Source organism: Zosterops lateralis (genome assembly GCF_965231275.1).
Source record: "Zosterops lateralis genome assembly, chromosome: 3".
Taxonomy (NCBI): Eukaryota; Metazoa; Chordata; class Aves; order Passeriformes; family Zosteropidae; genus Zosterops; species Zosterops lateralis.
Genome location: NC_139764.1, coordinates 68,018,700 through 68,030,759, shown reverse-complemented (window position 1 = coordinate 68,030,759; position 12,060 = coordinate 68,018,700). Strand labels below are relative to the sequence as shown.

Genomic DNA, 12,060 nt, shown 5'->3' with positions numbered 1-12,060 from the left:
ACACTGTGATATTCTCGCATGCAAGCGTTCCATTTTGAAGATGTGTTTAAGTATGGATGCTGTGCAGGACTACAATCAAAACTGCCATAACAGTATTCCAGAAACTGAGAAATTAATTTAATCAGTGCACAGTTTATGGTCATAGCTACCCAACATACATCTACCCTGAAATAATCCATTTTCATGCACAATGCATCCCTGTGTTTCTGACTGTCCAAACACTTCTTAAATCTAGTTAAAGAGCAGGTGTTGGCTGCTGCTGACCAATATTGGTTCATGCTGGCCAAATGAATCTTTTTTTCCTTGATTTGTAATTCTTTTGGCATGACTGACACAGCACAGAGCTGGCCAGAATGTGAGTTGCAAGCAAATGTCAGGGTTACAGTTGTATGGTTTAATCTATGTTGTGTTAGTGTAAGCAAAGTGGTTTTGGTCAGGGCAACTCTCTTGCTGTTTGATGAGTAAAATGGATAGAAGAAAGATTGTCTTAATGTTTGGATTGTAAGATTCCAGGCACACTTTGCTGAAATGACTTAATTTGAGTTTAACTGATGTCAAATAAGATTCTACATCTGTATGAAGAAGCTGGTTTTTCTTGTACCCCCTCTCTCACCTCTCCCTCTATAGCAGAGCAGCTGTGTTGAGAAAACCATAATCGTGTGAGCTGTTGAGCCTTTCAAAGATTATAACCTCTTAAAATATGAGTTCTCAGATTTCTGTGTTTACTTTTTCAGTTAAAGAAATGTATGACTATCAGGGGAGATCTTACCTTCATGTCCCTCAAGATGTTGGAGTTAATCTCCGTTCTACAGTACCACCTGAGAAGTGCTATCTTCCAAAGAAACAAATCCATGTGTGGTCTGGGCATACAAAGGTAGGAATGTTTGTGAGCATACAGCATAACAACCCATTTAATTTTATGTCTGCAGCTAGTAATTTCTATAAAACTGAGGAATCAGTAGAAGGAAAGAGTATTTCCCTCTTTCCTGTACTCTGCATATAATTGTTTCCATTACATGCTCTCATAAGGTGTTTACCAGCTCAGTTGCAGTTGTCTAGCTGCATATACTTTTGTGTTAACTTAGTGACTTCCTGACCTACCTTAAAGGGAAAGGTATTATTCAGTGACTTCTATGGGATTTGAAGTTATTTCCTAAACTACAATGTGAATAACAATAAGGCTAATTCTAGAGATTCCTAAGAATGCTTGTGGTTTGAGGGTTTTTTGTAGTAAGAGTACTTAAGGGCTATTTCATATCAAACTTAGGTAGAATTACATAGGTTTTATGATTATGGTGCATCTGCATTACAGGTTTGCCAAATATAGCTAATACCTTTGAGAGGTGTGTCTTGGTAAGACTTTTCTTTGATGCTGCTTAACAGTTCCTTCTTGTGTCAGATACCAAAACCAAAAAAGTATACACACTTCTGGTATTAAAAAAGTCTTTCACTGCTCAGGGTCGTATAGCATATACTCAATTTGCTGCTTCTTTTCCCACTAATTTGAAGTATTGCTTGAGGGGGAATATGCTGCACTGCAATGGACATCACCTTAATAGTATCTGGAAGATGGAAGAAATGAGGACGCAGGGAATGTTTTTTTAGCTTTTAGCTTTTTTTTCAGTTGAGTCACATCCCTGAGCTCTTAAGTGATTGCTGCATCAATGAGGTTATAGCTGCAGCTTATCAGGGCTTTCCAAAATGATATCTCCTCCCCAAAGCTCTAGTCCACTTGGGATTTGGGATTTCAGTATATAGTAAAGTATATAGAGCAATATGGAGGATTTGGGGCATTGGACATTAGCTAAGTTCTTCTTTTGCCTTCTTCTTCATGGTTTTGAGTGGTAGTTTGTAGTTGGGTGGAAAGGTTCACATTGCAGACCTCAGACGGTCAGTTACTGTGTAAATTAGCGCTTAAAATACCATGGGCTCAGTGAGTAGAAGGCACTGGTAGTATATGTAAGAAATTGAGCTGGCCAAAACTTTTTTATTTTAAATTCTGTACCTGCCCCATCTGAAAAGGCTTGTTACGCAGAGACAGTCCCCCAACCCCCAGTTTGTATTTATTTGCTGTGTTTACCACAGTAATGGTGTGGATGGTGAAGGAGGTTATATATACAGCCATTAAAGTGAATAATTTTTTTCCAATAACATTTGTTCAAAATACATCACTGTTTCTAAAATGGAATGTGGGCAGGTTATTTCTTTCGAAGATATAGTATCTGTATACTTTGTGAAGATAAGCTTTAGCTTTTTGCTTGGAAAAGAGGGCAAATGAACTGAGGAAACATCCAGATGATCCACTTACTGTAAACTTTGGTTCTTATTTACAGGGTGTCAGTGCAGTCAGATTGTTTCCTCTGTCTGGGCATATACTGTTGTCTTGCTCTATGGATTGCAAAATTAAGGTGAGTTATTTTCTATTTTCATGCATACCTTTTATACATCTTGGAATACATATAGTGCATTTTAGGATATGTAAACATTTGGTAGTTCTACCGAATACCTTTTGTCTGTGTTGCTTTTCTTTTTCTCACCTAATTTTTAAATTGCAAATTCATTGGAACAAAGACAGAAATAGTGCACAAGCCTGAAGCTGTTAGAACAGTGTTAGTTGTTTTTTCATAGCCTTTAGAAGGTCACAAGTTTCTCACATTATTGCCTTTGTCGTTATATTAATTAATTTTCTGTGAAGCCTAGTTTTACAACTAACAATAGGTCTCTGCTGAAGTCTTTTACTGAAGCAGTTGTGGTGTGAACTAATCTCACTTCAGTCCAGCATATATCAACAGAAAGTTGATGTTTTGGGTTGGTTTTTTTTTTTTTAGTAGCAAAACCTGAAGTCATTAAAGTTAGAATATGGCATGGGAGTTTTATTCTTCTAAGGGGATTTTGCTAACAGGAAGGTGACAGCATTCTAGTGAATTTCTGGATAGATTGCGATTAATCAGTACATGGTATATGTTTGTAATTCTTAAAAGATGTTGCCATATGTGTTTGCACTTAATTTCAGCATCATTACTGTTTGACAATTGACATATTGCCCCCCCCCATTCTTTTTTTTCCTAGCTATGGGAAGTATATGGTGATCGAAGATGTCTACGAACATTTATTGGTAATAGTCTTTTTTTAAACTCATTTACGTCTAGAACAACTTTCTTGAAGAATATGATTTAGGTTAGCTTATTAATTTGTCATAGAGATGACTTGTGTGCATCCAAGGCAGTGGTTGTTCAGAATGATCTTGGCAGTAAGAACTGAAAAAGATGCACATTTCATTAAGAATTTTGTCATTATCCCAAGCAATTAAATGTTGATGTGTAACGCCTTACTACCCTCAAAACAAAACATTAGTGTACTACAATCATCAAGGTTGTAACTTGATGCAAGACTCCTTTTCAAAGGCAAAATTTTGACATGAAATTGCCCTGTCTTCATGTTGAAAACAGCAACCCTCTGCATTTCACCAGTGAGGGCGTCTCATGGTCTGATGATCCCACCTTAAATAGGTCATTCCATCTGTGCTGAGTTTTTTACTGCAAAAGCATGGGAAATCTTTTTTAGTCTCAGGTGCAGTCTTTGTTCATGTAACAGGTGCTTTTTAAAGCAGATAGCTGAGAGAGAGAAATACAAACTTCTTAGCAGTCTTGAATGCAGAACAAAAGTAGCTGATTCTCCTGTTGAAATAGGAACATTTCTAGAACACTGAGTGAATATATGTTGAGTAACAAGAAAGAAGTCTTTTTTCACCTATTATTTCTGATGACAGCAGTGTGGCAAAGATGATGGCTCAAAAAAGGTTTTCTCTCAATAGAGTGCTCTTTCTGAACAGTGTGACCGTTTTGCTCAAAAAGTTCTCATTATCAACCAGATTTGCCTGCCATTTTGCTATATTTGAATTACTGTGTCAATATTTAAACTAAAAAGAACTGAAAGCCTGATGTGGTGGTCAGATAAAAGTATTGAGGCTGAGGGGTAGGAAGGTTAACATCAGATGGAAGCATTCTTAGTTTTCTGATTTAATATATCCAATATTTTGTAAGTGTTTTCTAATTATAAATGTTTCTCCATTACACGTCTCATATAGTGTTTGTCTCTCCTCTTTTTCATTAGATGTTTCCATCTATTAGAGTGTTTTAAATTTCTTCTGAATTTCTGCTTGTGTATCAATTTATACAAGTTTATACTTGTTTATCAAGTTGGTTCTGTGCAATGCTTTTGTTTCTCTCTCCAGTATCTTAGAGGTGTTAGGATGTTATGGGTTTTTATTTTCATCATTCTTTAGGAGTTACTTTTTCTTTCTCACTTGAATTATTCTTTACTAGTTCTCATTAAGAACTTCAATAAGTGATTTTCTTCTTCTCTTTGCATTCTTGGAGCATTTAACTTGAGTAATATGGGCTGAGTTGTTTTTTTAAAAAAACCCAACACATGAGTTCTAAGTATAAATGGATGAAAGTTTACTGTTGCATTTCTTTTCTATTTTGTAGGACACAGTAAAGCTGTTCGAGACATCTGTTTTAACAATGCAGGCACTCAGTTCCTTAGTGCTGCATATGATCGCTATCTAAAACTCTGGGACACTGAAACAGGTAGGCTTGTGTTTGTAGGTACTGTTACTTGGCACTGTTCTTAATTAATAGTGACTATAAAGATATCTTAGCATTCAGGTTGTTTCCAGTTGTCCTTCATATTGTCTTGTAGTTCACTGTTTAGGCTTTCAGTGCAGGATAATTAATCTTTTTTCACATGTGTTTTGTTTTTATCTGCAGTGGTGCAATTGACACTACTTGTATTTCATATACCTCTTTATTTGAGAAGTTTGATAGTTATTTGTAATGCTAGAACAATTTTCAGCAAAAAGACTTTTTGCCAAATCATTTAATTGCATGTTTACATTTACAGGCATAAAATTACTCTTTACACCCAAATATGCCTAACTTAGAAAAATTATCTCGCTTGGTCTTTTGCTTAACCTGAAGAGTGCTCCAAATAAGAAAAGGTGGTGATAACTGAGCTGCTGGTATAGAGAGTTGAAGGGTAGGTCTGATGCTCTCATGCCTTGGAGATGCTCTAACATTCTGCTACAAATAGTTTGTTAAGTTAAAAAAAAATACAGGTTAGATTTTGTCAGTGTTCTTTTAAACCCATGTCTCTTCCTAAGACAGGAAGTTCCCATGTTTGAAAAAGTTGTTATCTTTCTGGGTTAGCAGTGCCACTAATCTTATACAGGTGATAGCCAGAAAGGTATAAGTCTAGTTCTCCACTGTTGAGTCTGAACTCGAGTCTGAACTCAGTTATTTAGACAGAGCTTTTGGATTAACACAGTTCCTGTAAGTTACGTATAATGAGTAACCAGAGTATTTGTGGCTGAAGCTAAGAGGGGAGGTCAGGGCTTTATTTTGCAGTTGGATTACTGTTACCCCTTTTCTAAGGTTAGTCTTGAACTCTTGCCCAAGTTTGTATCTGTTGTTGAGAAGACCTCTGATCCTAAGGAGATGATGTTCTGCAAAGACAGTGGTCAGCCTGTGATATCCTGAATCTGTCTTTATGTTCTTATGTCCTGGTGGCATAAAGGGCACTGAGCAGTTGTATTGTTTGGGAAGCTGTAGCAAACTGACAGAACAGTTTGTGTGTGCATGTTTATGCAAGTGCACGCACACAAATGTGAAAGAAGGTCTAACCGAAGAGCAGGGCAAATTCTGCCCTCTAATTCTCTCTAGGACTTTAAAAAAAGTGTTTTCTGCTCATAGTAAAGTGCTTTTTTTTCGATATCTGCAAACAACCAATCAGCCCATAGCACTTCCAACCTGATACACTATAAATGGGTTTTCTGTTGCAGGGCAATGTATTTCCAGATTCACCAACAGGAAGGTTCCTTATTGTGTCAAGTTTAATCCTGATGAAGATAAACAAAATCTCTTTGTTGCAGGGATGTCAGATAAGAAAATTGTACAGGTATGTCTACTCAATATGTATTTCTCTAAAAATACTGGCATTTAGTAAAAAACAGGTTCTTATTCTGACTCTTTTAATTGTAGTGGGATATTCGAAGTGGTGAGATTGTGCAGGAATACGATAGGCATCTGGGAGCTGTCAACACCATTGTGTTTGTGGATGAAAATAGAAGGTTTGTGAGTACATCTGATGACAAGAGTTTAAGAGTCTGGGAATGGTAAGTTCAAAATTTTGAATTTTACCTCAAAGTATATTGTGAGCCACCTGAGAAGAGAGTTCATTTTTAAAAGTACACATAGCACATAGGTCACTGGAGTGTACTGAGTTCTAGCTAGCTCAGGAAAAGCTTTAAAACCCTGTTCCGACTTAATGCCTGAGACACTTCACTGATTACCTCTTCCCCAAAGAAAACATAAGACAGCCCTATCAGCCTGAACCACACTGCACTCTTTTAGTGGTCTCTGCTCTTTCCCCAAGAGTGTATTAGTCCTTAAATTAACTCTTAAAGCAATGTCTGCTCTATTACAATTGGTGTGTGTTGGTTTTGAATGCTTTGCACTTGGATGTCCATAGTATTATATGGTACTAGGCCCATGTTTGAAATAACTAGGTTAGTGTAGCTTTATTCTGGTTTTCTGTTAGTCTGGCTTTTTGGCAATAATTGATGCACACAGTATGAATACAATAGATGACAGCAAAAGGAGAGTCTGTCCAAGAAAAAATAATATAAAGTATTTGAAATTGCTTCCATTTTTTAACATTTAACCTGCAGAGAAAACAGATCACTCCTATCTGAAATGTTTTTCACATAGTTCTAGGTACTAAGATCTTGAATTTAATACTTTTAAGATTTCTCTATGATCTGAGAATTTCTTTTTGAAATAATCAGTCCCATATCTTGAGGTATTCATTTCCTTTTGCTGTTCACACATGCAAAACTGTTGCATAATACAGACACCAGTTCGACAGTTCTGTGACTAATCAGTTCCTTCCCAGCTGCTTGCTTTTTTTTTTTTTCCCTGTAGCCTAGACAAGACTCTAGTCTGTGGTATTGGAATGTCACCCAAGCAGCCAGCTAAATCTTCAGCTTGCCTGTGATTGGCTGCTGTCATTGCCAGTAGCAGTGGGAATGACCAAAGTCTGGGAACACAGGCTTAGGCTAGACACAAAATGCTGTCACCATATGCCACTCCAAGAAAAAGCCTCTGTTCAGTACTTCATAAGTAGAACCATGCATTTACTAATTTACTGAGCTCCCTAAAGAAAAGTCTTTACAATACCATGTCTGCTAAGGAATGTCTCCTCTTTGCTGAGTGGGAGGATGATCTTGCTTGTACAAATCTGTTATTTCCTTGAGATTGGATTGCCCTTGTTTTATGAGCTTTGTGTGATGGCTGAAATAAATAGTGAAGTGGGTGGATTTAGCCAGTCTGTGGAGAAAAGCAGGAAAGGCAGAAAGGTTTTGGCATGGGAACATCGCAACCTGATTGTTCCGGTAGCAGAAGTTTTTTTCTTCTGAAGAAAAAAACATGTAATAGTGTGTTGTACACTGAAGAAAGAGCTCCCTTGTTGAAATTATAGGGAACTCAACTCTAGGCAATATTCTGTAATGCAGTTGTTGAGAAATTCTTTGGTTTTATAAAGAGCAAATATAATGCCATCTTCCTGGGCCTGACTTGAAAACCTTTACCCACAACCTACCATGATATATGTTAATTGGTCTGTAAAGATCTTTCTTTAATTTCAAGATCCAGATTCTTAAAATGCCTTAAAACTAAGTTAATACATACATTATAGAAGATTTTGGAGCTCAGAAACTTCCATGGCAAATTATTTCTGAAATCCTTTTTTCCTAAGTCGATAAGAAAATTACTTGCTATTTAGCCATGATTTGGTTACTGCACCTTTTGGCACTTTTCTTCAGTGTGTTCTTTAGCACAATGTTTCTTCAGTATCCTACAGAAACAAAGTGGAAGTAATTATGACCTGAGTATGGCCTTAAAAGCCCATGAATAAAAGTTGGTCTAATTGCTTCATTTCAATTGTCTAGAGGAATTCTGGAGTGTGTTTTGTAAGCACTTTGACTTGGCCAGAGCTCTTGGCCAGAACTGCTAATGGGATGGCATGTCTGCCTTCATCACAGTGAGAAACTCCTGAGAACTTAAATCTCCTTTTTCCAAGAATTCATCCCGTCCAGATTTCACTGGGCTGTACATAGAATTGCAGTTGATTGGTTGCTGAAAGTTCAAACTTCAAGTATTCTACAGCCTCTTGTAGATTACATAGTTTATTTTGGAATATTAATGGGAGTACTTGAAAATTTGCCTGCTTTTGCATTTCATGTGATTGGGATATTAAAGTTGGCATGGGTATCATATTCTGTGTTCTCTCCTCTAGAAATGCAAAATGTTATTTTGTCTTTTTTTGTATGCATCTGATCCTGCTTGGGTAAACAGTGAAATGATTTGGGCATTTAACTTTGAAGGCTGTTTTTGCTTTTTACGTCCAAGTCAGCCAGGAAAGCAAGAACTGTGCAGTGAAAATGTAGCTATTATGCTGACAGGTTTGGGAGGCTTGTCATCTCTGTAAAGCTGTGCCCTTTGGTGGGCCTTTTCACCCATGGTTCCTGGTAGAGATAGTCTAGTCTCCTCAGAGATGTCTTCATGATGTGTAGGTCCCAAAACTAGATTGGGTTGGACTGAAGGTTTGGGTTAGCTTGTTTTTTTCCTTCTTTTGTTAAAAAGATTTTCTTCCTCTTGCCTGGGGGCGAAGTTGTATCAGTACCCCAGAGTACAACACTTCTCAGTCCTGACTAGCAGATATCACTTCCAGCGTTTAAAACTTTTGGGCCCTTGAAATGTTATGAAGTGGGGAAAGGACTTTAAAATATTTAAATTGTAAATATTTGTCACAAAAAACAAATGTATCACATGAGTTTTGATGTTGGGAAACCATGATAAGCATCTGTATTGGTAATTTTTTTAAGAGAGCAGGCTGACATTACTTATTTAGCAATTTGACTGGAAGCAAATGTTTCACATTTTCAACACAAATGCATCTCTTCATTCTGCCTAATAGTTTAATGCAGCATAGCCTGCTGCTGTCCTAAGTGTGCCTGGTAGGTATCAACATAAAGCAGAGCTGTTGTGAATAAATTCTAATAGGTGAGCCTGCCTTTATTTGTAAAAGGAGAAGAAGGCAAAACAACCAGTACTGCATTTAAATTTCTGACTTCAGTACAATTCAGTATTGGACATGCATCTTCTGTGATGAGACTTTAATGGGGCTTCCAGTGGGAATGGTTTTACCTGGCATTGAGGACTCCAGAAGGTTGTTGGTCCGCAGGAGTGTTGGGTGTTGGAAGCGGATCAGGGCCTGGCCTTGCTGCAGCAATAACCTTGTGTCATGTTGCAAATGGAGCTGGAAACTGTTTGAGTAGGATGTGGTACTGCTGTTGTGTTGATCAGCCTCAGAGATGATGTGGATTTTTAGTTACTTCTTCACAGATTTGCTGCCCAAGGGCAGTCTTAGGTCTGCCTATTTGGAAGCTGGTTATCCTTGGCCTGAAGTGCATGCTTTTATCCCTGGAGTGTATGGAGTGGGTTGCCCTTCTTATTCTGAGAAATAAATGATTTTAACTCGCAGGAGCATTTGTGTCGCTTCCTGACAACAGAGCAGCTTCTCACCCTGCTGCCCCTGTGTGTGTTGCTTAACTCAAGATGATGGGAAATAACTTCCTCCACAATAAAGCAGGATGGTAATTACCTTGCTAATGCTGACTGTATTGCCATCCAACAAGGCTCGGGCAGCTGGGACAAGGCAGCCACCCACGCTCTCTGCTCTGAGTGTCCCAGCAGCTCTTCTGCTCTGTGAATTAGACAATGAAGTCATAAACATCCCCTTTGTATTAATTAATGTTGCTATAGAACATTTTGTATGTGTTTTCTGCAGAAGACATTAATCAAATCTGTTTTCTGCTGGAGGTTTCTTTTGCTTAATGAGAAAGCCATGTGCATGCCTTCCCTTTTTTCCAGTCTTCCAGTGCAGGGTATGAGGAATACTGTGAATATGCACAAACCGTTAGTAATTCAATTTAGGTAGTCAAAACCAAATGGCAGTTCTGTGGAGTAAGGATTAGACTGTCCTTGTTTTTACCCTGGGCCTCTGTACAGGACAGTGTATGTTAAGAATATGCACTGGCAGAGTCTTTATGCAATTGAGCTGGGGAGTTCAGCGTTCAGTTCAGCTGTGAATATTTGGAATTGGTTGGCATCTCAGTTGGAGAGATCAGGAGGAAAAGGGCATGTCAGAGAGGTGAGAGAGAATCCTGTTTTCCTTTAAAAAAAAGTTTAAAAAAGAAGAATTTTTTTAAAAAGGCAGAAATATTTGAGTTAAAACAAAACTGAAGTCAATAAGATGTTCCAATGAGATCCATGCATATGTCAGTATGTTCTTACTATCTAAATGGGAACTTTGTAAGAGCTGCAGTTATACCAGAGGCAATAGAGGAACTTTGTGTAACAGTTTTGCTCTTGACAATTAGAATTATGACTCTAATTTAGACTGGCTCGTTTGATTGGGGTAAATTCACACTCAGTGATTATCATGTAGATGGCCACAAATCTGGAGCTCTTGGGTTGACATTCATAATATTTTTGAGTTTTTGCATATTCTTCCTTTGGATGCCACCATACATTCTCCATGGTTCAGTTGCCACGTAAATCAGCTGACTTGAAGCAGCTCTTTGGAACATCTCCATGTCTTCATAAAACACATACTTCTTCCTTTTGCAGGGACATTCCTGTAGACTTCAAGTACATAGCTGAGCCAAGTATGCATTCCATGCCAGCTGTGACTTTGTCTCCAAATGGTAGGTTAACACTTTGCTGCCTTCTTAGACTTAATTTACATAGGCACCTCTTACTGATTATATCTCTGTGATGTTGCTGTGTTACATTCTCCTTTCCCCCCAGACTAACCCCCTCCCCACTCACTCCTTGCACTTATTCCAAGATTGGACTGGATCTTGTTTTGACTTAAAATTCTAAAGAACAAGTTTGTCAAAATTAGTGTTTATATCAGGGTAACTACATCAGTTTAAAATTCGGCCATCATCCAGACAAGGCAAAAGGTCTCTCCATAGAGTTACCATGTGCTCTTTGCTGTATTTAAAATATTAAGAGAAACAATAGAGGGAACTGACAATGGTGGCAAAGTGTTAAGCAAGTTCAGCAGTCCTTGTGGTGCCACTGTTAAAGCAGAAACTAGTGTTGTACATGGTCCTGTTCCCTTCTGTTGTGGATGTAGTCCAAATAATTCTCCCATAAGAGAAATCTCAAATTATCTCAGTGTTTCTTTATGTTAATGCTGGTGTTTATGTTCTTCAATTAGAATCATGCTGACGAAGGATAATTGTTTAGTGCCTCAAGTAATCAGTAAAAATCCAGGACAAAATTCCTGTTATCTGTTTTGGCCAAATTTAAATAGCTTTAATGTCACCATTATTACAGCGTTGCCAGATTTGCTGTTAACAGTCCCATTATGCTAAGTAGAGGCTGATCAACTTGTTGCACAGCCAATGTTATGTTGTCACTGCAGAAAACACTTTAAAGGCAGTGACAATATGCAGAGTTCAGGACAGAAGTCTCAGTTCTGGGTGCTCTGTAGCACATCATCTTCACTGGATTCTCAGGCAACAGTTAATGCACTGCCAGGATGCAAAATGAGATGAAGTTATGATTAGAAAAGCTTGGATTTTTCTTTCACTAAAATATCTTTATTAATTGAATTCCATTAAGGCAGAGAATGCTGTATAGTTGCAGACTCCTCAGTCTACCTTAGACCTATTTTCCCATAAAGAAAATAGGAGGATGACTGTCTTAGAGTACCCACAAAACAGGTGGTCAAGTAGAGTGCAGCTAGATGACATTTTTTCCCCTCACTGAGTTACGTGATTATGTGCACCAGCAGGATTACACAGTATCTTAAAAACTTAACAATAAATCTGCGGAGTTGATGCAGCACCTAGCTGGAACAGTCAGAGCTTTAATAGAACCCTGAGTGCGTTTTATAGGAATAGGCACCCCAAATCCTGTCAAACAT

The 12,060-nt window shown here is 37.9% G+C and overlaps 1 protein-coding gene across 1 annotated transcript in view; it reads left to right on the top strand.

Annotated features, from left to right (window-relative positions):
- Positions 1 to 12,060, top strand: part of CDC40 (cell division cycle 40) — a gene marked incomplete at its 5' end in the record, with an annotated part of 37,498 nt that overhangs the window by 23,407 nt on the left and 2,031 nt on the right. The window contains 7 exons of the mRNA XM_083857165.1: positions 735 to 874; positions 2,334 to 2,408; positions 3,070 to 3,115; positions 4,491 to 4,592; positions 5,843 to 5,958; positions 6,042 to 6,175; positions 10,752 to 10,828. Of these exons, the coding sequence (XP_083713291.1) occupies positions 735 to 874; positions 2,334 to 2,408; positions 3,070 to 3,115; positions 4,491 to 4,592; positions 5,843 to 5,958; positions 6,042 to 6,175; positions 10,752 to 10,828 (690 nt within the window). The remainder of the gene's footprint in view (positions 1 to 734; positions 875 to 2,333; positions 2,409 to 3,069; positions 3,116 to 4,490; positions 4,593 to 5,842; positions 5,959 to 6,041; positions 6,176 to 10,751; positions 10,829 to 12,060) is intronic.